Source organism: Sorex araneus, chromosome 2 (assembly GCF_027595985.1).
Source record: "Sorex araneus isolate mSorAra2 chromosome 2, mSorAra2.pri, whole genome shotgun sequence".
Classification (NCBI taxonomy): Eukaryota; Metazoa; Chordata; class Mammalia; order Eulipotyphla; family Soricidae; genus Sorex; species Sorex araneus.
The window spans coordinates 236184328-236209504 of record NC_073303.1 but is presented as its reverse complement, the minus strand read 5'-3'; the positions used below and the strand labels follow the sequence as shown (position 1 = coordinate 236209504).

The 25177-nt window shown below is 59.3% G+C and overlaps 3 protein-coding genes across 5 annotated transcripts in view; all 3 read left to right on the top strand.

The window, feature by feature from the left end:
* The window catches only part of SEMA6B (semaphorin 6B), a 28683-nt gene extending 17597 nt beyond the window's left edge, over positions 1-11086 (top strand). For all 3 annotated transcript variants that reach the window (XM_055126492.1, XM_055126491.1, XM_055126493.1), the window contains exons 8-17: positions 332-451; positions 957-1045; positions 2225-2442; positions 2995-3126; positions 5043-5192; positions 6101-6283; positions 6536-6685; positions 7553-7630; positions 7748-7806; positions 9039-11086. In XM_055126492.1, coding sequence (XP_054982467.1) covers positions 332-451; positions 957-1045; positions 2225-2442; positions 2995-3126; positions 5043-5192; positions 6101-6283; positions 6536-6685; positions 7553-7630; positions 7748-7806; positions 9039-9982 — 2123 coding nt within the window. In that variant the 3' untranslated portion in view covers positions 9983-11086. The remainder of the gene's footprint in view (positions 1-331; positions 452-956; positions 1046-2224; positions 2443-2994; positions 3127-5042; positions 5193-6100; positions 6284-6535; positions 6686-7552; positions 7631-7747; positions 7807-9038) is intronic.
* Positions 11087-12192: 1106 nt separating this feature from the next.
* LRG1 (leucine rich alpha-2-glycoprotein 1) lies at positions 12193-14411 on the top strand. The gene is made up of 2 exons (XM_055128191.1): positions 12193-12280; positions 12899-14411. Exons 1-2 carry the CDS (start codon positions 12249-12251, stop codon positions 13896-13898), a joined length of 1032 nt encoding a protein of 343 aa, XP_054984166.1. The 5' UTR covers positions 12193-12248; the 3' UTR covers positions 13899-14411.
* A 1436-nt stretch (positions 14412-15847) lies between these two features.
* On the top strand, positions 15848-24791 carry PLIN5 (perilipin 5). Its single transcript, XM_004619420.2, has 9 exons — positions 15848-15909; positions 16264-16358; positions 16668-16748; positions 17728-17923; positions 18437-18519; positions 19127-19307; positions 20242-20441; positions 22370-22486; positions 23618-24791. The coding sequence occupies exons 3-9, from the start codon at positions 16689-16691 to the stop codon at positions 24137-24139; spliced, it is 1359 nt and encodes a 452-aa protein (XP_004619477.1). The 5' UTR covers positions 15848-15909; positions 16264-16358; positions 16668-16688; the 3' UTR covers positions 24140-24791.
* The last annotated feature ends 386 nt before the right edge of the window (positions 24792-25177 follow it).

The window sequence follows — 25177 nt, the reverse complement described above, 5'->3', positions numbered from 1 at the left end:
GTGAGCTTACAGTTCCAGGGGTCCTGCCCAAGCCCCCTTCCTACCAAGCATCCTGATCTTACTGTCTCTCTGACCCTGAAGTTTTGTTTTTTTTTTCTTTTTGGGTCACACCCGGCGATGCACAGGGGCTACTCCTGGCTCTACACTCAGAAATTACTCCTAGCAGTGCTCAGGGGACCATATGGGATGCTGGGAATTGAACCCGGGTCAGCCGCGTCCAAGGCAAACGCCCTCCTCACTGTGCTCTCGTTCCAGCCCCGACCCTGAAGCTTTGACCTCGTCTGCAGTTGACTGCTGCATCTAATCTCTTGTCTGCCTCTTCCTCCACCAGATGGCATGCTTTTCACGGCCACCGTGACAGACTTCTTGGCCATTGACGCTGTCATCTACCGCAGCCTTGGGGACCGGCCCACCCTCCGCACTGTCAAACACGACTCCAAGTGGTTCAAAGGTGTGGTGAGCATCGGGGGCTACTGTTCGCTCATAGTCACCAGATCCCCCTACTAGAATAAGAGTCCCAGGGAGCCAGGAAGAAGCGACCCATCTTATCTTTTAAACTCACTCTTATTTGAGTGGGGGGATAAAGCTAGAGGGAAGACTCAAGTAGGATACAAAGTAGAACTTGCTAGAAATGGCCTGCAAGGGAACTGCAAGCAAAGCCGAGCACAAGCGAAGTTCCTCAGGGAGGAACGGGACGAAAATAGTAGCCAATGCTGGGTGTGGAGGTGTAGACATAGTGTGTGGTCTCTGTGTAGACACAGTAGCTTCTGACACATCCCACCAGCCACAGACTCAAGGAAAACAAACTCTGAGTCCCGACTTGGGGTGGGTGATCTGTAAGTGCCCCTCTTTCACCATAAAAGCCCTCTGCCCACTTCTAGACTAGTATCTCCTAAGCTCTGAAAAACTCCTTGTCTCACATCGGGGTCTGGGTTCTGATCTCTCCTGCCTCACAGAGCCCTACTTTGTCCACGCGGTGGAGTGGGGCAACCATATTTACTTCTTCTTCCGGGAGATTGCCATGGAGTTCAACTATCTGGAGAAGGTAAGGCCGGAAGCCCAGGACAGGTGAGGGCCAAGAGGCTCTGATAATGCCACATGGGCTCAGAGGTGGACCTGGGGGTCTCAGGCCTGGGACTGACATTATTTTTGGCGGGGTGGCACCACACCTGGCAATGCTCAGGGCTGACTCCTGGTCCTGCCAGGGTCACTCCTGGTGGGGCTCAGGGAACCGTGTGGGTTGTCAGGGATGGAACCCGGGCAAACACCCCCCCTGCTGGGCTATGGCTCTGGCCCCTTTATTTATTTGCTGCTTTTTCTTTTCTTTTTGGGTCACACCCGGCGATGCTCAGGGGTTACTCCTGGCTCTGCACTCAGGAATGACTCCTCGCGGTGCTCAGGGGACCCTATGGGATGCTGGGAATCGAACCCGGGTCGGCTGTGTGCAAAGCAAACGCCCTACCTGCTGTGCTATTGCTCCAGCACCTATTTGGTGCTTTGCGGGGGGGGGGGGGTACCTGGCGATGCTTAGGGCTGACTCCTGGCTCTGTGCTCAGGGATCACTCCTGGTGGGATTGGGGGACCCTATGAAATGCCTCGGATCGAAGCTGGGTGGGCCGCATGTGCAGCAAATGCTCTCCCTGCTGTCCTAGGACGCCAGGCTCCCGGGGTGTGGCAGCCTGGCCCCCCGCTGCTGGCCGTGAGCCTCAACACCCTGACCAGTCCCAGGCGGCCATGGACAGGAGATACTTAGGGGGCAAGAGGGAGACACAGAGGGCTGGAGCGATAGCACAGCGGGTAGGGCATTTTCCTTGCACGCAGCCGACACGGGTTGGATTTCCAGCATCCCATATGGTCCCCTAAGCACTGCCAGGGGTGATTCCTGAGTGCAGAGTCAGGAGGAACACCTGTACATCGCCGGGTGTGACCCAAAAAGCAAAAAAAAAAAAAAAGAGGGAGACTCAGAGCCCCAAGATAGGCCTGGGAGTCAGAGACACCCCTGGCTTCCCGTCCTGAGACCACCCCCTCTCCACATACTCACTCACCTGTTATTTTTAGGGGGGCACTCTAAAATGCTCAGTGCTGACTCCTAGCTCTGTGCTCAGGGATCACTCCTGGTGGTGCATGGGGACCCTACGGGATGCCAGATGGGGTGCGTGCCAGGCCAGCGCCTTACCGCCCCACCCCCTGTCCTTCCTCCCTGTGCACCTCCTGATGCGCCCAGGTAGTGGTGTCCCGCGTGGCCCGGGTGTGCAAGAACGATGCGGGGGGCTCCCCCCGCGTGCTGGAGAAGCAGTGGACGTCGTTTCTGAAGGCTCGGCTTAACTGCTCGGTGCCCGGGGACTCCCACTTCTACTTCAACGTGCTACAGGCTGTCACAGGTGTGGTCAGCTTGGGGGGCCGGCCCGTGGTCCTGGCAGTCTTCTCCACTCCCAGTAACAGGTCAGTGGGGCTCCAGAGGCATGCAGGTGAGGGACATGGGATGGACGGGAGCCAAACATTCACCTTCGAAGGCTGGTGGGTCAGAACTGGAAAGTCATGGCCTTTGCATTAGAGGAAGTCAGGGAAGGCTTCCTGGAAGAGGGGACATTGGCATTAAACTTGGAGGAGGTGAGAGAACAGCAAAGAAGGTTGTAGGTGACAGTAGCAACAGCATGTGCAAAGGCCCAAAGGCTGCAAGAGAATATTTTAGCGTAAGAGTCAAGGACCAGAGGGGAAGTCGCTGGGATTCTGAGGTCAAGATCATGGTCATGAGGAAAGGTCTGGATTTTATCCTGGGATAAATACTGAATATGGGAGAATGAGGCAGGAGGGGGACCAGATCCGACTGGTAGCTTGGGAAAGCCGGTAGAGGGAAGGGCTGGCGGGTGCTGGGGAAAGTTCAGAACCAGTAGTCCAAACCTCTGACAGCCTGGGAGGACCAGGGTCCCCCTTTGCATCCTTGCCTGAGCTAGTGTCCCCCCATCCTGTTCCCCTCCCACCCCGTCTCCCCAGCATCCCGGGCTCCGCCGTCTGCGCCTTTGACATGACCCAGGTGGCGGCGGTGTTCGAAGGTCGCTTCCGGGAGCAGAAATCTCCGGAATCCATCTGGACGCCGGTCCCAGAAGATCAGGTGCCCCGGCCCCGGTGAGAACCGCCTTGTCCCAAGGGGGGTGTCTGGGTGGGGACCCCTGTCCAGGATGTAGTGGCCTAGGCTTCCTCAGGACATTTGTTTATTGTTTTTTGGTGGTGGTGGTGGTGGTGGTTTTTGCACCACACCCCGAGGTGCTCAGGGCGGATTCCTGGCTCCGAGCTCAGGAATCACTCCTAGCAGGCCTCGGTGGACCCTAGGGGAGTCCGGGGATCGCACCTGGGGTGGCCACGTGCAAGACAAGCACCCCCCCGCACTGTACTATCGTACATGCAGATTGAGTGACCAATTGTGTCAGGGACAAAAGTGTAGGTTGATTTTTTTTTTTTTTTGCACAGGGCTGACCAGTTTCCCCACAGTGTTTGCTGAAGAGGTTTCCCTTGCTCCATTTCTTCCTTTTTTTTTTTAATGATTTTTGGGCCACACCCAGCAATGCTCAGGGGTTACTCGTGGCTCTGCACTCAGGAATGCCTCCTAGTGGTGCTTGGGGGACCATATGGGATGTCAGGGATCAAACCTGTGTTTGATCAAGCCCTACCCACTGTATTATCTCTTCACACACACACCCTCCCCCTTGCTCCATTTCCTGGACCCAGATCTTTGTCATCATTAACCCTCTCTCCCTGTGATGAATAATGTCAGACCTCCCATTCTTTACCATTGGCCTTAGACTGTTTTTAGTCCTGAGTTGCTGTTTCCCAACAACACCCCCCCGGCCACGCCCAGCAGTTACCAGGACTTAAGCCTGGCTCTGCGTTCAGTGATCATTCCTGCTGGGCGCAGGGGACGCTACAGGATGCTGGGGATCGAGCCTGGGTTGGCCATGTGCAAGGCAAACACCCTCCCCACTGCATTATCGTTCCAGCTCCCACAGTTTGGATTACTATAGCTTCAGAGGGCCGTGCCCCAGGGTTCCAAGCCCCTCCAGGAGTGGTCCCTGAGCACAGAATCAGGAGTCAGCCCTGACACAGCTGGGTGTGATCCCAAACAAAAATGAAAAAAAAAAAAAAGATTGTTTTTTTCCCCCTTTTCTCTTCAAGTTGGTTTTATCATATAGGCAAATAGAGTTGACTTTTTTTTTTTTTTTTTTTGCTTTTTGGGTCACACCCGGCGATGCACAGGGGTTGCTCCTGGCTCTGCACTCAGGAATTACCCCTGGCGGTGCTCAGGGGACCATATGGGATGCTGGGAATCGAACCCGGGTCGGCCGCGTGCAAGGCAAACGCCCTACCCGCTGTGCTATTGCTCCAGCCCCAGAGTTGACTTTTAAAAAAATTTTTTTTGGGGGGCGGGTGACTGCAACTTTTCATTTTGCTGCATTGAGTGATTGTTTCTAGCAGTAGGGTTTTATTTATTTATTTATTTATTCATTTATTTTTGGTGATGTCTTTAGGGTTTTCTCTGACATCTGCAAACTGTGTTTGTCTGGGTACACAGCAATAGGACAGAAGGGAGGGCACTTGCTTTGCACACGGCTGACCCGGGTTCGATCCCCAGCATCCCATAGGGTCCCTCGAGCACCTCCAGGAGTAATTCCTGAGTGCAGAGCCAGGAGTAACCCTTGAGCACCGCACAGGGTGGTCCAAAACCCACCCTCCCAAAAAACAAACCTGTGGTAGTCTGCTTTTCCCCCCCTTAGACCCCTTTAATTTTCTCTTTCCTTTTTTTTTCTTGTCCCAGTGCTGCAATTTCCCAGGTAGTTATTTGGCCAAATTCGTCCATGCCCATCACAAGGACAGGGTAAACTGAGGCCCTGTAGGCAGGAACCTCCGGTCTCCTGGCCAATCCAGGCCCCTTAGTGGCTAGAGAGATAAGACAGCGGATAAGGGGCTAGCCTTGCACGCTGCTGCCCCGGGTCCAATTCCTGGGCGCCCCCAGGTGGGCCCTGACCATCCCTTCACCCCTCCCCTAGGCCTGGCTGCTGTGTGGCTCCTGGCATGCAATACAACACCTCAAGCGCCCTCCCGGACGAAATCCTCAACTTTGTTAAGACCCACCCCCTGATGGACGAGGCGGTTCCCTCGCTGGGTCAGGGACCCTGGATCGTGCGGACACTCTTGCGGTCAGTCTCCGGGCAAGGCTGGGGTGGGGACATGAGGCTGGGCTGGATGCTGGAGGGGGAGGAGAAGGAGGAGGAGGAGGAGGAGGAGGAGGAGGAGGAGGAGGAGGAGGAGGAGGAGGAGTTGGGGGAGGAGGGTTCTGCTAGAACCAGACATGAAAAGCAGCTCAGCCTGGGTGGAAGGAGCTTATTGCATACAGCCTATGCCTTGCACATGTGACTGCACAGCCCCGAGCACCCTTGGATATAACCCTGATGGCTGCTGACAGCTGCTGAAATAAAAATATACAAAAGTATACAATAGAGGGGGCTGGAGCGATAGAGCAGCAGGTAGGGCATTCGCCTTGCACGCGGCGGACCCGAGTTTGATTCCTCCGCCCTTCTCGGAGAGCCCATCAAGCTACCGAGAGTGCCCTGCCCACATAGCAGAGCCTGGCAAGCTACCGTGGCATATTCGATATGCCAAAAACAGTAACAAGTCTCACAATGGAGACATTACTGGTGCCCGCTCGAGCAAACTGATGAGCAATGAGATGACAGTGATGCAGTGATATGATAGGGGTAGAGAGATAGCACAGCAGGGAAAGTGCTTGCTTTCTTGCTTGTGTGAAGGCAACCTGGGTTCAATCTCCGGCACTCTATAGGGTCCCCAGAGCGAGTGATCCTTGAGCACAGACCCAGGAGTCCGCCCTGAGCACTGCCCAATGTGGATCAAAACAAAATAACTATAAAGTAACAACAGAGCCAGTTTCCAGCGAAAACAAATCAGAGATACAGGCAGGCCCCACTGGGAGAGCAGTTTGGGGTGTCTGTGCTCACCCTACCGGGCATGGGCGCTGTCAGCCTGTGCCCAGGTAACTTTGGGCTGTATGCGACCAGCCTGACCTTCCCCTCCACTGCCCGGGACCCAGGCACCAGCTGACGCGGGTGGCCGTGGACGTGGGCGCCGGCCCGTGGGGCAACCAGACTGTGGTCTTCCTGGGCTCCGAGGCTGGCACGGTCCTCAAGTTCCTCATCTGGCCCAATGCCAGCACCTTGGGCATCACCGGGCCCAGTGTCTTCCTGGAAGAATTTGACACCTACAGGCCAGACAGGTGAGGAGGGGAGGGGTGGATGTGGTTTGCCACGCCCCCGAAAGAGACCGTGCCCCATGTCTGGCCACGCCCCAAATGAGACCCTGCTCCGTTCATGTAGCCACGCCCCTGGAAGAGACCACGCCCCAAATGTGACCATACCCCTAAAAGCAAGCACCGCCCCCATGTGGTCACGCCCTGCCCTTGAGTTGGCTACACCCCTGAGATCACACCCTATAGGTGGCCACACCTCCTGAGATTTTCTTTTTGCAGGTGTGGAAGGTCTGGAGCCCGCGGGGAGACTGGACAGCGCCTCCTAAGCCTGGAGCTGGACACGGCCTCGGGCGGTCTGCTGGCGGCCTTCCCCCGTTGTGTGGTCCGGGTCCCGGTGGCTCGCTGCCAGCAATATTCGGGATGCATGAAGTAAGTGCCCCCGCTCCCAAACGTCGGTTGTGTGTGTCAGGGGGCCACGTGAGGGGAGGAGAGCACAATGCCAGGACCCTACCTCATCCCAATTTTATTGAACAATGAGTTGGACTCACTGAACAGAGCCTGTGCAAAGGTCCTGTGGTAGGATGGGGCCTGGCATAGAGGAAAAATAGCGGGGAGGCCCCAAGGGACAGAGCTAAACTGGGATAAAGGAGGGAGAAAGGAGTCAGGGCAGGTAATGTCGGACTGGAGGGCGTGCGGAGAACTTGGCTTTGCTGTCTCTCCAGTCCCAACTTGAGAACATTTCTAAGGGCAATAAGAACAGGAGCTGGGGAGGCTGGAAGTGGGATCCTCAGAAGAGCACTTGCTTTGCCTGTGTGAGGCTCTGGGTTCGATTCTTGGCACTGCAGGGGGAAATGGGGGAGGGGAGGGACCGGAGCGATAGGACAGCGGGGAGGGCTCCTGCCTTGCATGAAGCTCACCCCGGTTTGGTTCATGACAGATTCCGAGCTCAGAACCAGGAGTTACCCCAGGGCCTTGCTGAGAAAAAAAATAAATAAATGGCAGGGAGGCGGTGCAGATCAGCCACAGATAAACTGCCGGCCAACTTTAGGGTTCGGGGTGATCCCCAGACACAAGAACCTCCTGTCCATGACCCTCTTCCGGTCATGGCAATAAAGAAAACCTCCACCTGTCGTGTCCAAGGAATCTCCTGGCCTCGGTTTTCTCCACTGGACCATGGGGAGGGACTGTCCCCCCTGCAGAGAGCAGTCATGAGCATTCCCGTCCCCGCCGCTCAGGGCGTACGGTCATCGGTGGGGGGAGGACTCAGTGGTCTTGGGGGTCTCCCGTCTGCTCTAGGAACTGTATTGGCAGCCAGGACCCCTACTGCGGCTGGGCCCCAGATGGCTCCTGCATCTTCCTCAGCCCTGGCACCAGGTACAGGAAAGAGAAGTGGGGTTGGGGGGGGCACACCGGGGTCACCCCCCCGCCCCGCTGTGACTGAGGCCCCACCCTTGCTCGGAGGGCCTCAACTTCTCTTCTCCCTGTCCTTAGGGTCCCGTTTGAGCAGGACGTGTCCGGGGCCACCACATCAGGCTTGGGGGACTGCACAGGTAAAGGGGGTGGGGGAGAGTTCTAGAGTCAGGGCAGGGGAGGAGCAGACACACCCACCTATGGGTTGGGAAGGAGACAAAAGAGCCCCAGGGACAGAGAGAGGCCGAGAGAGGACACACGGACACAGAGACCCTCAGTCAGACAAGCCCTGCAAAGGACACTAGCCTTAGGGGGATGGGGCCCGGCTCCGCATACAGTCCCTCTGTGCACCTCTAGGGGGCGCTCCTGAGCACAACACCCTGAGCACCTGGGAGTGAAGGCCAACACCCCTCCACCCCACCCCACCCCCCCAAAAAAAAAAGAAAGGAAGGAAGGGAGAAAGAAAAAAAGATTTGGTGAGGACAGATAGCGTCGAGGGACATGAGACTGAATGTGCAGTGGGGGCTGGTGCGCTAATACAGCGGTTAAGGCGCTTGCTTTGCACGTGGTTGATCTGGGGTTTAATCCCTGCCTCATTATATACCCCCGAGCACCCCCAGGAGTGATTCCTAAGTGCAGAGCCAGGAGCACCAACGGGGGTGCCCCCCAAAACAAAAATTTTTAAAAAAGAAAGGAGAAAAAAGGGAAAAAGCAGAGAAAGAAAGAAAAATCAGAATTTGTGCTGAGTGCTGGCATGATAGACAGTGGTTATAGTACGGCGGTTAGGGTGCTGGCCTTGTACTGGGTGACCCGAGTCCATTCCCAGCACCCTATGTGATCCGCTGAGTCCGCCAGGAGTGATCCCTGAGTGCAAAGCCAGTTGTCAGCCCTGAGCACCGCCAGGTGTGGCCAAAATTAAAGGAAAGCATTTGCTGGTGGGTGGGAGAAAGAGCACAGCGGGGAGGGCGCCTGCCTTGCACACAGCAAGGGTTCAATCCGCGTCATCCCATACTGCCACGAGTCATCCTTGAGCACAGAGCCAGGACTCAGTCCTGAGCACAGCCAGGGGAAGCGAAAAAATAAAAATAAAAATACTGCAGGTCGGGGCTGGAGTGATAACACAGTGGTAGGGCGTTTGCCTTGCCCCCGGCGGACCCCGGTTCAATTCCCAGCATCCCATACGGTCCCCCGAGCACCGCCAGGAGTAGCCCCTGTGCATTGTCGGATGTGACACAAAAAGCAAAAAAAAAAAAAAACAAAAAAAAACAACCACCAAAACTGCAGGTCAACCCCACACTGGCTTGGCAGATGTGGGGACCGGGGGCGGGTGTGGGGAGGCCTCTGGCGCTCACCTGTTATCCCCGCCCTCCAGGACTGCTCCGCGCCAGCCTGTCGGAGGAGCGCGCGGGGCTGGTGTCCGTGAACCTCCTGGTGACGTCGTCGGTGGCCGCGTTCGTGGTGGGCGCCGTGGTCTCGGGCTTCACCGTGGGCTGGTACGTGGGGCTGCGCGAGCGGCGCGAGGCAGCGCGGCGCAAGGACAAGGAGGCGATCCTGGCGCACGGCGCGGGCGAGGCGGTGCTGAGCGTCAGCCGGCTGGGCGAGCGGCGCGGGGCCGGCCCGGGGGTCCGGGGCGGCGTGAGCGCGGGGGGCGGCCCCGGGGGACCCCCGGAGGCGCTGCTGGCCCCGCTGATGCAGAACGGCTGGACCGCGGCCACGCTGCTGCAGGGCGCCCCCCACGACCTGGACTCGGGGCTGCTGCCCACGCCCGAGCAGACGCCGCTGCCCCAGAAGCGCCTGCCCACCCCGCACCCCCACCACGCCCTGGGCCCCCGCGCCTGGGAGCACGGCCACGCGCTGCTGTCCGCCTCCGCCTCCTCGTCCCTCCTGCTGCTCGCCCCGGCCCGCGGCCCCGAGCAGCCGGGAGCCCCCGCGCCGGGCCTGGAGCCGAACCTCGACGGGCGCCTCTACGCGCCCCGGCCCGGCCGCGCGTCCCACGGGGCCGCCGGCGACTTCCCGCTCACCCCGCACGCCAGCCCGGACCGCCGGCGGGTGGTGTCGGCGCCCACCGGCCCCTCGGACCCAACCTCAGCCACCCCCGCCAGCGACAGCCTGAGCCGAGCCTGGAGTCCCCCGCCCACCGGCAGCCTCCGGAGACCCGGTCCCCACGCGCCCCCCGCAGCCGCGCTGCGACGCACGCACACGTTCAACAGCGGCCCCGGGGAGCGGCCCCGCGGGCGCCACCCCCGGCCCAGCACGGACTTGGCTCACCTGCTCTCTTACGGGGGCACGGACAGGACTGCACCCCCCGTGCCCTAGGCCAGGGACGCGGGGGAGCGGCGGGGGGCAGCCTTCCCGCTCCCCACGACGCCTCGGCGGTGCCAGCCACGGTTTTCCAGGAGCGAAAAGCAGCGGGGCGCGCACCCAGGGGTGCTCGGAAGCCCCTCGTGCCCACCCGCGTCAAAGCGGAAGCACAAGTTCTTCGACCTCCGTGAAAGCACCACCGTCACCCCCCACCCCTTTCCGCCCGGGCCGCAGGACGCTGAGGCGGTTTGGGGAGAGGGTGGGGGGCACCCCAGGGTGGGGCGGGAGGAATGTGCTGTGGGTTTGAAGTGGAACTTCTGCGTGCGCGCGGGGGATTTTCGGTTTTCCAACTTGCATTTCTTTGGCAGTTTTTTTTTTTTTTGGTTTGTTTTTTTCTTCTTCTAACAATTGCACAACTCCGTTTTCGGGGTGAAGGGCCGGGGGGAGGGGGGCGCAAGGCGGAGGTGGGGTGGGGTGGTGTCTGTGGAAGGGGCAAGGGGCTCAGAACTGCAGACAGCCCCCTCCCCGCCACACCGAGCCCTCCGTCCGCGCCCCCGGCGGCCGGCGCGCGTGCGTGCGTGTGCGTGTGCGTGCGTGCGTATGCATGCGTGTGCGTGTGCGTGCGCGTGTGTGCATGCTGTGTTTGTGTGCAAGGAGCCGGGAAAACACCTGTGTGTGTCTGTGGGCTGCCGTGCGGCGCGTGCGTGTCTGTGTGCGAGCAGGGGGGCGCCCCCCAACCCCCAGCAGTCTGGCCGTTGGCTGAGCCAACGCAGCAGCGGCGCTTCCAGACGGCCCTGGGGCCTCCAAGGTGCCGGTTCAGACTTTTAAGGGGAGGCGGGAGGGGGTTTCAGGGCCCCCCCACACCCCAGGGTCTGCCCAGACGCCCTATTGGCAACAGCTGCCAGAAGGGCTCCGACTTGGGGGGTTCGGGCAAAGCTGGGGGAGCCCCCCTGTAAATAAGGCCCTAGGGGGGTCAGAGGGTCCCCGCCACCTGTCCCCTTGTGACCTCTTGACCGCGGCTGACCATGCATGCCAGTGGCCAGCAGGGTCCTGGACCCTCTCTGGATTTTACCTCCCTCAGCCCCCTCCCCATCAATAAAACTGTTTACAACCACCGGCCCCCAGACCCCGTTTCTGCTCTGTGGGGGTTGGGGGGAGCATGGGGCTGGGCATTATGGGGTTACCCTCACACGTGCAGCCCCTGCACCTCGCCCCTTCCCTGTCCTCGGGGAGATGCATTACAGAGAAGTGATTTAGGACTCAAGGGGCCAGAGACAGTGCAGTGGGTCGGGCGCTGGCCGCCTTGCATTGGGCCAATGTGGGTTTGATCCCCGGCACACCACAGGGTCCTCAGAGCCCGCCAGGAGTGATCCTCGGCCCTGAGCGTCACCAGATGTGATCCTAAGACAACAAAAACATGCCTTGAATCTCCTGAAGTTTATATTTATTTAGGGGGGGAGTTAGTTATACACCCCCAATAAATAATCACAGAGGAGCTGGAGTGACAGCACAGCGGGGAGGGCGTTTTCCTTGCACACTGCCAGCCCAGGTTTAATCCCTGGCACCCCTTAGGGTCCCCTGAGCCCCGCCAGGGGTGATCCCTGAACACAGAATCAGGAGTCAACCTTGAGCACTGCTGGGTGTGTCCCCCAAGCCCCCAGAACGTTAATAAAAATAATTTAAACACAAGGTTCAGAGATTGCAAAGCCTGGCGTTTGATCCTTCCAGGCCACCGTTCAGAGATCTGGGTGCTCGGCCATCCGTCACTTTTGAACTCCTTTTTAAAATTCTTTTCATGAATAAAAAACAATATGCCAGAAATTCCGGACAAGTTCTTTTTTTATTTCGTCTTCTTCCTGTGCACTGAACGTTCTGATCGCTCAGCTTCTCAATCAACATCTCCAGCTCAGAGAGCGCCCCCCGGGGCAGCTTCAGTCCCGGGGGAGGGCGGAAAGCTGGACACTGGCTCCCAAGACATAGCCGCCCCCCCCCCCCGCCCGCCCCGCTGTCCCGAAAGCGGGAACTCACAGGGAGGAAGACTGACCCCCAGCCCAGCTGAGGGGGTGGGGCCCCACCCCAGCTGCCCTCCCCTGCCAGGAAACCGTTTTGCAATCTTCACCCCTCCTTCTCCCCTGGCTGGCTGGAGCTCAGCTCCTGTCAGGAACGGAAATGGGTGGGGATGTCCCTGTGCCATGCCCCGGCCCCCCCACCCCCGCCCCTGCCTGCCCAGGTTTAAGGCCACCTCTCGGAACCGAGCAAGGAGGAAGAGTGAGAGGTCACCATGTCCCCTGGGAGCCGAGAACAAACCCACAGGTAAGTCTAACCTGGTTCCACTGTCCAGGAGGAAGGCTCTGAAAACTGTTTTTTTGTTTTGTTTTGTTTTTGCTTTTTGGGTCACACCCGGCGATGCTCAGGGGTGACTCCTGGCTCTGCACTCAGGAATCACTCTTGGTGGTGCTCAGGGGACCCTACAGGGTGCTGGGGTTCAAACCCCGGTGGGCCGGTGCAAGGCAAAGGCCCTACCCGCTGTGTTATGACTCTGGCCCCTCCCGTCACTCTCTTTTTCAAAAAATTCTTTTTTGGGCAACATCCTGCAGTGCTCAAGAGAAGCTTCCAGGGGTGCTTAGGGAACCGAGTGATGCAGGGGATCAAACCGGAACTTCCTGCTTTCACAGCCCCTCGCTCTGAGCTGGGAATGGCCCCCAAACCTTAAAAGTAAAATCGGGGCTAGAGCGATAGCACAGCGGGTAGGGGTTTGCCTTGCATGCCGCCGACCTGGGTTCCATTCCCAGCATCCCATAGGGTCCCCCGAGCACTGCCAGGAGTCATTCCTGAGTGCAGAGCCAGGAGTAACCCCTGAGCATCGCCGGGTGTGACCCAAAGAGCAAAGTCAAATCAATACAAATGAACATCTTGTGTGATTGCCCGCAGCCCGGGGGCCCTGGCGCCCCTTGTCTCCAGACCCCTGCTCCTGCTCCTGCTCCTCGCGGCTTCCAGCCCACACGCTGACGCCTGCATCATAGTCCCCTCGGAAAATGGCACGTCTGTCACCTGCCATCCCCCTGCCCAGGTGCCCCGTTCGCTGCCAGCCGACACCATCCACCTGGTGGTGGAGTTCTTCAACCTCACGCAGCTGCCCGCGGGCGTCCTGCAGGGTGTCCCCGGCCTCCGGGACCTGCATCTCTCCAGCAACCGGCTGGAGAACCTCTCAGCGACGCTCCTGCTGCAGGTGCCTCGGCTCCAGGTGCTGGATCTCACGCGCAACGCTCTGGCCCGGCTGCCCGCCGGGCTCTTCCGGCACTCCGCCAACCTCCACACACTGGTGCTGAAGGAGAACTGGCTGGTGGCCCTGGAAGGCTCGTGGCTGCAGGACCTGGGTGGCCTGGAGCATCTGGACGTGTCTGGGAACCAGCTCCGGGCGCTGCCCCCCGCGCTGCTGGCCAACCTCACCAGGCTGCGAGTCCTGGACCTGAGCGCTAACCAGCTGGACGCCCTGCCCACGGACCTCCTCCGGGGCCCCAAGCGTCTGGAGCGTTTGCATCTCGAGGGCAACCGTCTGCGGGCGCTGGGCGCGGAGCTGCTGACCCCGCAGCCGGACCTGCGCCTCCTCTTCCTGGGGGATAATGAGCTGAGTGAGGTGGCGGCCGGTGCCTTCCGCAGCTTGCGGCGGCTGGACATGCTGGACCTGTCCAACAACTCGCTGAGCCGCGTGCCCGAGGGTCTCTGGGCCTCCCTTGGGCAGCCCGGCCGGGACATGGAGGACGGCTTTGACCTCTCCAGGAACCCCTGGTTCTGTGACCAGGCCCTGCGCGACCTCTCTGTCTGGCTGCTGGCCAATCAGGAGAAGATGTTCTCTCGCGATGACACCCGCTGTGCGGAGCCTGTGGCCCTCCGGGGCCAGTCACTGCTGGCGGTGGCCCAGGCTCTCTGAAGGCGGGGGTGGGGTGCTGCGGAACCCCACTTTGCAAACGTGGACACGGTCCCCACTTTCCAAGGCTGGGGACCCTTTCTGCATGACCAACCTCTTCTACTCTTCTAGATGAGCCTTTTCCTGTGTTTCCAGATCCCTCTGTGGGGGAACCCTCAATCGGACCCCCCCATAATTACACACACACACACACACACACACACACACAGCAGATGGGCTTTGCTAGGTCCTCCTGCCTGAGTCTGACCGGCTTTTTCTGTTTTGTTTTGTTTCTTCTTTTTGGGTCACACCTGGGGATGCACAGGGGTTATTCCTGGCTCTGCACTCAGGAATTACCCCTGGGCGGTGCTCAGGGGACCCATATGGGATTCTGGGAATCGAACCCAGGTCGGCCGCGTGCAAGGCAAACGCCCTACCCGCTGTGCTATTGTTCCAGCCCCCGACGGGCTTTTTCTGAATGCAAGTTCCGGGATGGAGTCCCCTCTCTGCGAGACATCCCTTGGGGCTTGAGGGTCACCACAGTTAATAAATAACTTGAGCAGAACCAAGTGAATTGGGTTCCATGCTTCCCCTTCCCCCTCCTCAGCCCCCCCCCCCCCCCCGGCACTTCCCTCCCTTCCTCCCCAGGGTGATGGAGGAGGAATTCTGTTAGACCCAGAGGTGCAGGACGTGAATGCCCGCAGGGATGATAATTGGGGCGCCGTCATTGGTGGCTGTTCACCCGCCCTCCCCTCCCCTCTCCAGGGCTGAGCTGGAAATAAATCCCAGACCATCGCCCCGTGTCAGTTTACGGCTGGACTCCTGCCAGAACTTGTGCCCTGGGGAAGGTTGAAATTAAACCAGATTGCCTCAGGTCTCCAAACAATTTGTTTTACTCTCCCCACTAAGCCAGGGGGCAGCCGTCCCCCAGCTAAGCAGACCCCTGTAAAGGACTACGTTTCCACCACACCCAGTCTGGGCCCCCCTCACTCCCCTGGCCCCCCCTTGCAACACCATACAGGGGCACTGGAGTCAGATTTGGGAGACCCCGAGATGCTTATAGCTTCACCTCACCCTCAGTTTCTCGCCCTTGATGGGCCTGATGAGGAAAGTCTGGACTTTGGGATTTGGCAGAGCCGGTTTCACTGGCTCCCGCAGTCTCTCTGCGAGCTAGGGCAGGTGTTTTTAGCTGCTGGAACCTCAACCAACTCATTGTAAAAGGGGTGTCCAGGAGAATAAGGCCATTTAGCTTCTACTTGCCAGATTTTATTTGTTACTATTTATTCTTTTTTAGTTTGCGGTGTTCAGGGCTTACTCCTGGCTCCACTGGTGCTCGGGGCACCATAAGTGGTGCCGCGGATCTAACTCAAACAGAACTGGCCGCGTGCAAAGCAAGACTGTTAACTCCTGTACTATCTCTCCAAGTTCCAAACTCCATTTTTGTTTGGTTTGGTTCTGACTTTTTTTGGGGGGAGGGTCATACCCGACGGTGCTTAGGGTCCACTCCTGGCTCTCTGCTCAGGGATCACTCTTGGCGATGCTCCGGGGACCCTCTGAGATGCCAGGGATTGAACCCGGGCTGGCTAGACAGTGAAGTGCCTTCCCCCTGTGCTTTCTCTCCAGCCCTCCAGGCGCCAGGTTCTAACTAACGGTTAAAAAAAGAAAGGCCTTGAGGACTTGCCCAAGGTCGTTCGACCAGGCGGTGGGGGCTGTGACAGAGGCGAGGGTGACAGGTGGCCAAGCTTGGCGCACAGAAGCTGCAGCTCATTTCTTGGACAGCGAGCGCGTCTTCACGTTACTATGGCAACAGTGGCCCATTGCTCCCAGGCACACAGGGGCAGGGCCTGGAGCCACGCCCTGGCCACGCCCCCTGAGTGAGCTTTCCTCATTGGTTGGTGCCAGGAGGCACCGCCCCCCGACTGCTATAAAGAGGGTGGGTAGGCTGGAGGCGGAGCCTGGAGGGACCCTGGGGTCCTTGGAGGTATGTGAGGGTCTGAGGCCGCCTGCGACACCTTGGGGAGTGCCGTGCACACAGGTCTGGGTAACCCCAATCGGTAGGTGGGGGGAAGGTTCGGGAATCTAGGGAGGAGAGAGGAGGGGAGTGACGGAATGGAGCAGGTGGCTGGACCCTTGGCCTAGTTGGCTGACGCTCAGGACTCTTGGCCATGGACCAGGCTTTAAGGGCACCGGGTGGGCATGGAGAAGGAACGACAGGAGGGGCATCTGGGGCGGCAGCGCATCCCTTGCCCTGCCTTACCAGCGCACTGACCTTGGGATCAGCGTAGGGCTGCTGGCTGCCTCAGTTTCTCTTTCTGTCAAAAAGGGATTGTGGGTATCGGTCGATTCTGCAGCTGCCCACTCCTCCCCCCCCACACCCGCCCACTTGCAGGGGGTCGCTTGGGGGCAGCAAGGACCCGACGACTTTGCAGCAGCGGCGGAAACAGCCCAGAGAGGTGAAGACATTAGCCCGAAGTCACACAGCAGGTAAACGCCAAGAGAGAAACCCAGGCCTCTTTCTCCCCATAGCCCCTGCTTTGACTCACGCTGGGGCGCCCCACCCGCAGGGGCTCTCCGGAGTACCCGCTGGACCTTGTGCACACCGTGTCATCACCTCCCAAAGCGGGCCTGCCGGCCCCTGAGGGAGGCTCGGGCCTGAGAGAAAAGGGACATTTGCATGGATTGTTGCAAGATTCACCCAGATGAATCCCGAGACCTGGGTGGGGAGAAGCCGGAGGCTCGGCAGTGCTCCGTTCCTCCCCGCGCGCCCCCTTCTCACATGGTACCGACCCCCAGGGGTGCCCACTGGAAGCCAGAATGTCCGAAAATGAGTCAGCTCAGGCCCCAAGTGCCAGTCTGTGGGAACATGACCAGCAGGTAAGGTGCTGCCTGTCCTGAAGGCAGGGCACAGGGTGTGTATTGGGGGCTTTGGGGTAGGGGAGGGGTAGCCCATCTTCCTCATTTCCCTTGAGGCCAGGAGAGGGGTGTGTTCACCCTATAGCATCTCCGGTGCAAAACTTACCGGGCATCTGTCCACCATAATAGTGTCGGACTGAGATATAGGCCAACGAGGAGGGCTTTTGTCTCACGCGTGAGGGACCCAGCATCCAGTCCCCAGCACCTCATAGACTCTCCCAAGCACCCACAGGAGTGATTCCTGAACACAGAGTCAGGAGTTACCAATGAGTACCAATGGGTGAGCATCAGTGGGTGTGGTCCTCAAACTAGATGATAACAATAATAATAATCACTGTATCACTGTATCACTGTCATCCCATTGTTCGTCGATTTACTCGAGCAGGCACCAGTAACGTCTTTGTTCCTCCCAGCCCTGAGACTTTAGCAGCCTCTCCTTACTCGTCTTTCCCAACGATTGGAGGCTCTTTCAGGGTCAGGGGAATGAGACCTATCGTTACTGTTTTTGGCATATTGAATACACCATGGGTAGCTTGCCAGGCTCTGCCCCATGTGGGCGGGAGGCTGTCAGTAGCTTGCCAGGCTTTTCCTATATAAAATAATTTAAGAATTGCTAAGATGAGATGCTATATAGAAAAATGTAATAATAATAATAATTAATAATAGTGTCAGGTGCAGTATATCTGTTCAAGATAAATCGATGCAAACGGTGTATGAAACATTGCACTTGCCCTCCGAAATTCCCCCATCCGGGCACGCTGAAAAACCCACTGTATAGGTGGGGAAGACTGAGACTGGGCATGTGTCGCCACTAGAGGGCGCGTGAGCACATGGCACGCTTTGCCCGCGCCCCTGAGCCCTTCCCTTGAAGTCCCCAGAGGGGAGGTGGGCCAAGCCCCCAGCGCCCCGGCTCCCCCAGCTCTGTGCTCCCTCACCCCAGAACGCAGTGCAGCGCGTGGCGGCGCTGCCCCTGGTCAGGAGCACGTGCTCGGCCGTGTCGGGCGCCTACAGCGCCGCCAAGGACAGGTACCCGCTGCTGGGCTCCGCCTGCCGCCTGGCCGAGCACTGCGCGTCCGACCTCACTGCCCGCGCCCTGGACCACGCCCAGCCGCTGCTCAGCCACCTGCAGCCCCGGAGTGAGTGCTCCCAGCCCCCCTCCCCGCCCCCCTGCCACTCAGGACCTCGCAGCCCCCAGCCCCAGAGTCACCGCCAGGAACCCCTCGTTATCCCGGAGTCCTGCCTGGACCACGTGTCCCCGGGATCTTCCCCCATCTGCCCCCGGGTGGCCCGTCTCACCTTCCTGCGAGGGGTGGGACACCGCGGCGGGGAGCGGGGGGGGGGGGTGACATGTTCCCTTGGGTCCCGCCTCACTCTCCCCTCCCCTTCCTCGACGTGCCTGAGCCTATTTGCCTGGTCCGTCCCCCTCCTCTGCCCTCCCTCTGCCGTCTGTCCCTTCGCCCCACCCCGCCTGTCCTGAGCTGACTCTGCCCGAGAGGTCCCTGAGCGGCTCCCTGGGCCGCCACCTGTGCCTTCCTGAGGGCGGGGGGCAGTGGGGAGGGCTCCCCTGGTGGCAGGGCAGAGGCGGGGAGGGGAGAGGAGGCGGGACCCAGGCACCTCACGTTGTCCCCGTCTGTGTCTCCCCGCTACAGTGGCCACCGTGAACGATCTGGCCTGCAGGGGCTTGGACAAGCTGGAGCAGAAGCTTCCGTTCCTCCAGCAGCCGTCCGAGATGGTACCGGCCCAGCTGGGCTAGGCGGGGCGGGGGCGGGAGCAGGGGGGCGGGAGCAGGGGCCAGGGAGGTCCGCGGGGCCCAAGTCCACCTGTTTTTGTGTCTTATTTGTTGGTCTCAGGTTTGGGTTTGGGGGGTGCCTCCCCCCTGGCAGTGCTTGGGGGTGCTCCTGGCTCTGTGCTCTGTTGCTCCGGGCAGTGCCCAGGGGGTATGGGTGACATCCCGGGGCCCCAGCATGCATAGCGTGCGCTCAGCCCACTGAGCTCTCTCCGGCCCCTGTTTTCATTTTTTTTTTTACTTTTGGGCCATGCCTGGCAGTGTTCAGGGGATACTCCTGCCTCAGTGCTCTCGGAGGACCATGTGGTGCAGCGGCTGGAACTGGGGTTCTCCTGCGTGCTCTTTCCCTCCAGCCCAAATTTATATCTGTTTTACAACCGGCAAAAACAGCCCTCACCCATGGGCCCACCCCTGTGTCCATCTTGTGGTAGCAGGCACTGCTCATGTTTGCCACAAATTGGGGAAACTGAGGCTCAGAGCCTGGAATCCCTGAGCCCCACACCCAGGGGTATGGACACTCAGGGACGGTGCTCGGAATGGCCCCCGCCTCCAGGTGGTGACCTCGGCCAAGGACGCCGTGGCCAGCGGCGTGACAGGTGTGGTGGGCTTGGCCCAGAAGAGCCGCCGTTGGAGCGTGGAGCTGAAGCGCTCCGTGAGCCACGCCGTGGATGTGGTGCTGGGCAAGTCGGAAGAGCTGGTGGACCACTTCCTGCCCATGACAGAGGAGGAGCTCGGTGAGGCTGCCCCAGCCCCGTCACCGGCCCGGGAGCTTCCAGATCAGAGAGGTCTGGGGTCCCCGGGAAGTCACACAGCTTCCTCCCATCCAAACCTGCACCTCATCAGAAATCCGACCACCTAGAGCCCCCGGAGTCTCAGCTTGGGGGATCTCCCGCCCCAATTGTGCTATTTGGTCTTTAACATGGCCTGATTCAGTTCAGGCACTTAACAGTCCGACCTTGCGTGCCAGCTTATGAGCTGGAACTGGCCTGGGAGCGCCGAGAGCTCCAGGGCACCCTCTTGTGGCTGCTGTGGGAAAGACAACTGAGGAGGCCGAGGGGCGCGGCCTGACCCGGTTGCTCAAGACGCCTTCTACTGGCCACTTTAGGAAGTTCCTTTAACGTCTGGGCAGGACGCCAGCGACCGGCTTAAATCCCCGACATCCCCTAGGGTCCCCCGAGAGCGGCCAGAAGTGAACCCTGAGTGCAGAGCCAGGAGTAACTCCTGAGCATGCTGGGTGTGGTCCAAAACCAAATAAATAAAGGCATCATTCTTTAAAGTTTGGCATCTTACCCATCTTATTCGGGCAACCGGGGACCCCAGAGATGATACCTTTCTCCATCTCTATTATTTTTATTATTGTTGTTTACAAGGAATTCTTCTTCTTTTTTTTTGCTTTTTGGATGACACCTGGCGATGAACAGGGGTTACTCCTGGCTCTGCACGCAGAAATTACTCCTGGCGGTGCTCGGGGGACCATATGGAATGCTGGGAATCGAACCCGGGTCGGCCGCGTGCAACACAAATGCCCTACCCGCTGTGCTATTGCTCCAACCCCAAAATTGTGATTCTTCTAGCTCAAGAGCTTGTGGACCCGGAAGGGGGTGAGCAGACATACAGTGGGTGACCCCCCCTGCACTGACCCCCTCCCCTGTTCTGCCCCCCCTCCAGAGGCGCTGGCGGCGGAGGCTGAGGGCCCGGAGGTGGGCTCGCTGGAAGAGCAGCGGAAGCAGCAAGGCTACTTTGTCCGCCTGGGCTCCCTGTCGGCGCGGCTCCGCCACCTGGCCTATGAACACTCACTGGGGAAACTCAGGCAAAGGAAACACCACGCCCAGGATACACTGGCCCAGCTGCAGGAGGCCCTGGAGCTGGTGAGAGCCCCCTTTGCCCACTCCATGGTTCAGACAGGGGTCACTCCTGGCAGGGCTGGGGGGACCCTGTGGGATGCCGGGGATCGTACCAGGGTCGGCCTTGTGCAAGGCGGGCAGCCCTGAGTGTAAAGCGCTGCCTGGGGCAGCTGACCGGATCTCCGGCCTGTCCCAGGCACTGGGCACAGCACCTATGACATGGCAAGAGCTCAAGGCACGCTTGCTGCTTGAGCGGTGAGTCAGCTGAGCCGTGGGACCCGGTTACTGCCCCGAGAACAGTGGAGCAATAGCACACAAGGGCGTGTGCGATCCTTAACACAGAACACACAACGCACTCCGCGGGGAACCACGGGCCGGAGCACAGCGGGGAGGGCGCTGGCTTTGCACACACCCAACCTGGGTTTGGTCGCTGGCACCCCACAGGGTCCCCTGAACGCCTGCCAGGAGTGATTCCTGAATTCAGTGTCAGGAGTCACACTGCCAGATGTGACCTAAAACAAACCAACCATATTGTGACCATGTCCTAGTGGGCAGTACAGGGACCCGAGGCTCATCCATTCCTAAGATCTTGCCGTCCACCCCATCATCCTCTCTAGAATGTTCTTTTCCCCCACTGAAACTCTGTCCCCATGCAACACCCACTCCTCTCTCCTCCCCAGCCCCTGATAGCACCTTCCGCTCGATCTAAATGCTGTCTCTTTGGACGGGAGGTGGAGGCGAGGGGCATAGGAGGGTGTGACTGAGTATGTGCCCTGGCAAGTGTGTCTCATGTTGGGCTGGAGTGATAGCACAGTGGGGAGGGAGTTTGCCTTGCACACGGCCGACCCAGGTTTGATTCCCAGCATCCCATATGGTCCCCTGAGCACTGCCAGGAGTGATTCCTGAGTGCAGAGCCAGGAGTAACCCCTGAGCATCGCCAGGTGTGACACAAAAAGAAAAAAAAAGGTCTTTTTCATGTCACTGATCCTCATGTTTTCTGGGTACCCTTCCCCATGTTGTGGGTTTAGAATGTTCTATCTCTTAAGACTGAAGAATGTTCCAGAGCATGAATAGAGCATGATGTACATCTATTGTTAACACCTGCCCTGTTCTGGGTACTGGGGGTGCTGTGCTCACACACACACACACACACACACACACACACACACACACAAGGCCTCAAAGATAGGGGAATCAAGGTCAGAATGGGTATGAGCTGAGTGCCGGGGGACCCAGAGGAGGAATCTGTCCAGCTAGGAGGACAAGAGGGAAGGCTTCCTGGAAGAGGTGGCCACTGCACTGAAACTTGAATTGCTGTGAACCAGGGCAGGGGATCAGCATGAGCAAGGGCCTGGCTGAGTCTGGGCGGAAGGGAAGTAGAGGTTATAAGTCAGAGGGCAGAGGAGAGAACGGGCAGGTTGGCCGGGTCAGACGGGCAGGTGTGAAGGTTATGCCAGACATCACTGCCTTGAATGCTCACAGAGGGGCCAGGATGATCGGATAGCGGGAAGGTGTTTACCTTGCATGCAGCTGACCTGGGTTCCAGTCCTGGCACCCCAGAGGATCCCCTGAGTCCTGCCAGGAGTGATCCCTGAGCACAGAGTCAATACTTAGCCCTGAGCACTGGTGGTGTGGCCTACGAAACAAAAAATAATTTTTTATTTTATTTTATTTTATTTTTTTGCTTTTTGGGTCACACCCAGTGATGCTCAGGGGTTACTCCTGGCTCTGCACTCAGGAATTACCCCTGGCGATGCTCAGGGGACCATATGGGATGCTGGGAATCGAACTTGGGTTGGCCACGTACAAAGGCAAAAGCCCTACCCGCTGTGCTATCGCTCCAGCCCCCCAAAATAATAATTTTTTAAAAAGTGCTCATGGAGGCTGAATGGGGGGGTTCCTGGTTCCCTCAGCTGTTTTGCTCGACTCTCTCTCCATGCCCACCCCTGCAGATCGACCTCATGCAGTGTGGCACAACCCCCAGAGCCCCGGGCCGCCCCGGGAAGGTCCTGGAGCTATGGGAAGATTGGAGCCAGAGCCCCTCTGAAAACGGGCGCACCCGCACTCAGGTAGGAGGGCAGAGGAGGGGGCTGGGGAGCGTCATGGGTCAGACCCCGCACGGAGCGTGGACCAGGGATCAGAGGGCTGGAACTTTAATGCTGAGCACTTTAATGCTGAGAACAGCAGATTGGAGGGTGTCACCAGGGGAAACTGAGGCAGGAAGGACTGTGGTGCTATGGAGAGTTCGTGGGACATGGGAATGGAGAGACAGAGCCATCTGGGGTTGTCTATGGGGAAACTGAGGCAGGTCAGTGGTTTCTGAGAGGGTCTGGGTTGGGGGAAACTGAGGCAGGGAGCTGGTCCTACCATATATTCCTGGGGAAAGGGAGGTCTTGGGCCAGAGCAACAGGACAGCAGGGAGGGCGCTGACCTTGCACACGACTAATCTGGGTTCGGTTCCTGGCATACCTTATGGTCCCCTGAGCACTGCCGGGAGTGATTCCTGAGCACAAGAGTCAGCCTTGAGGGGCTGGAGCAATAGCACAGCGGGTAGGGCGTTTGCCTTTGCATGTGGCCGACCTGGGTTCAATTCCCAGCATCCCATATGGTCCCCTGAGGACCATCAGGTGCAATTCCTGAGTGCATGAGCCAGGAGTAACCCCTGTGCATCTGTGCATCGCCAGGTGTGACCCAAAAAGAAAAAAAAAAAGAGTCAGCCTTGAGCATCACTGGGTGTGGCAGAGAGAGAGAGAGAGAGAGGAGAGAGGAGAGAGACAGGAGAGAGAGGAGACAGAGATAGAGGTGAGAGAGGCGAGAGAGAGAGAGGAGAGAGGAGAGAGAGAGGAGAGAGAGGAGACAGAGATAGAGGCGAGAGAGAGAGGAGAGAGAGAGAGGAGAGAACTGGCCAACAGCCTTATTGAGCATCTGTGCGGAGACAGACCTTTGACTGGGTTATGTGAGACATGTGGCAGGGAGCCTGCCCCTCTGAGTGCCCCTTGGGAAACTGAGGCAGACAGCTGGTTGGTGGTCCCGAAGTGGGGGTAGGGGGAGTCTCCTCGGAAAACGGAAGCAGAGAGATGGTCCCGTGGGAGTCCGAGGGGCGCTTGAAATGGAGGGGCGCGCGCTGCTTCCTGTGGTCTCCCACGGGGAAACTGAGGCCGGGCCGCGTCTTTCCCCCCCCTCCCCCCCCCGGGCCCCAGGCGGAGCTGGAGACGCTGTCGCTGTCGCGCAGCCTGATGCGGGAGCTGCAGGAGTCGGTGGACGCGCTGGAGGGCAGCGTGCGGGGCCTGCCGGCCGGCGCTCAAGACAAGGTGGCCGAGGTGCGGCGGCGGGCGGACGCGCTGCAGGCCGCCTTCGCGGACGCGCGCTGCCTGCGGGACGTGCCGGCCGCCGCGCTGGCCGAGGGCAGGGGCAGCCTGGCCCGCGCGCACGCCTGCGTGGACGAGCTGCTGGAGCTGGTGCTGCAGGCCGTGCCCCTGCCCTGGCTGGTCGGGCCCTTCTCCCCGCTGCTCCTGGAGCGCCCCGACACGCCCCGCGACCTGTCCGTCTGGGTGGACGAAGTGGTCGGGGCCCCCGACCCGCGCTGGGCGCACCTGGACTGGCCGGCCCAGCAGAGGGCCTGGGAGGCCCAGCACGGAGACGCGGGGATGGTGCTCCCCGAGGAGGAGCCGGAACCCCCCAAAACGCCCAAGCACACGCTGATGCCCGAGCTGGACTTCTGACCCCCGCCGCCGGGGCTCTGCCGCCCCCTCGTGGACGTGATGGGGAACTGCAGACCAGCGTTTCCACCGTGCCCGGGACTCAAGGACTTGGGGGGGGCCCTCACTCTACCCCCCCAAGCTAACTTCTGTCTCTCACTACTACAGGGGTTCTTCCCCCAGTTCTAGGAGCTGATCATAAAAGGCTCCCAGGGAACGTGCCTTTTGGCCTGGCAGTAGTGGGGAAGGGAACTCGGAGTCAGCTCCAACCTGCCTGGCCACGTGGACTGAAAAAGAATTTCCCCAGTGGGGCCTGAGGAATCGGGCCGCGGCGAGGGCGCTAGGCCTGGCATGCAGCCGACCTGGGTTCAATCCCTGGCATCCCCTAGGTTCCCCTGAGCACTGCCAGGAATGATCCCTGAGCATGAGCACAGAGCCAGGAGTCAGACCTAAGCACACACACAAAAAAGGGACTGGAGCAATAGCACAGCGGGTAGGGCGTTTGCCTTGCACGTGGCCGACCCGGGTTCCATTCCCAGCATCTCATAGGGTCCCCTGAGCACAGTAATTCCTGAGGCAGAGCCAGGAGTAACCCCTGTGCATTGCCAGATGTGACCCAAAAAAGCAAAAAATAAAAAAATAAAAAAAGAAGAAGAAAAATGCTTGCAGATGTTCTACCACAACCAGCAAGGCCACGGCCCTCTTGCTTTGGCTGATCTGGGGTTTCTTTCCTGAAATAAAGGTGCTGTGTGTTGTCTTAAGGCCCATGGTGTGACCTCCATTCCGGCCCGCATGGGCCTAAGAGCAGGGGTTGGGGGAGGGAGGCCCTAGGACCCTGTGTTACTGGCTGATCCCCCCTAGGAAGAGAGTGATGCTTGCCGGAGTCCTGGCTGGCGTAGGTGAAGCATTGTCCCCTCCCCTCTACCAACCCGGAAGGAAGTCAGTCATTCACACTTTAGTATAAACAAACGCACCATAAACATTTACCCTAGGCTGGAGCGGGATCTGGAGCAGGAAGAAGGCAGATAGGGCAGCGCTGTCTGAGGTCCACCTCCTTGGACC

What these genes read in the sequence shown, in the direction of transcription:
- LRG1 (XM_055128191.1), top strand. Translation starts at nt 12,249, where the DNA reads ATGTCCCCTGGGAGCCGAGAACAAACCCACAG. An exon ending in AGCCGAGAACAAACCCACAG is followed by an intron (nt 12,281 to 12,898) that starts GTAAGTCTAACC and finishes GATTGCCCGCAG; the next exon opens with CCCGGGGGCCCTGGCGCCCC.
- PLIN5 (XM_004619420.2), top strand. Translation starts at nt 16,689, where the DNA reads ATGTCCGAAAATGAGTCAGCTCAGGCCCCAAGTGCCAGTCTGTGGGAA. An exon ending in TCCAGCAGCCGTCCGAGATG is followed by an intron (nt 18,520 to 19,126) that starts GTACCGGCCCAG and finishes CCCCGCCTCCAG; the next exon opens with GTGGTGACCTCGGCCAAGGA. An exon ending in CATGACAGAGGAGGAGCTCG is followed by an intron (nt 19,308 to 20,241) that starts GTGAGGCTGCCC and finishes CCCCCCCTCCAG; the next exon opens with AGGCGCTGGCGGCGGAGGCT.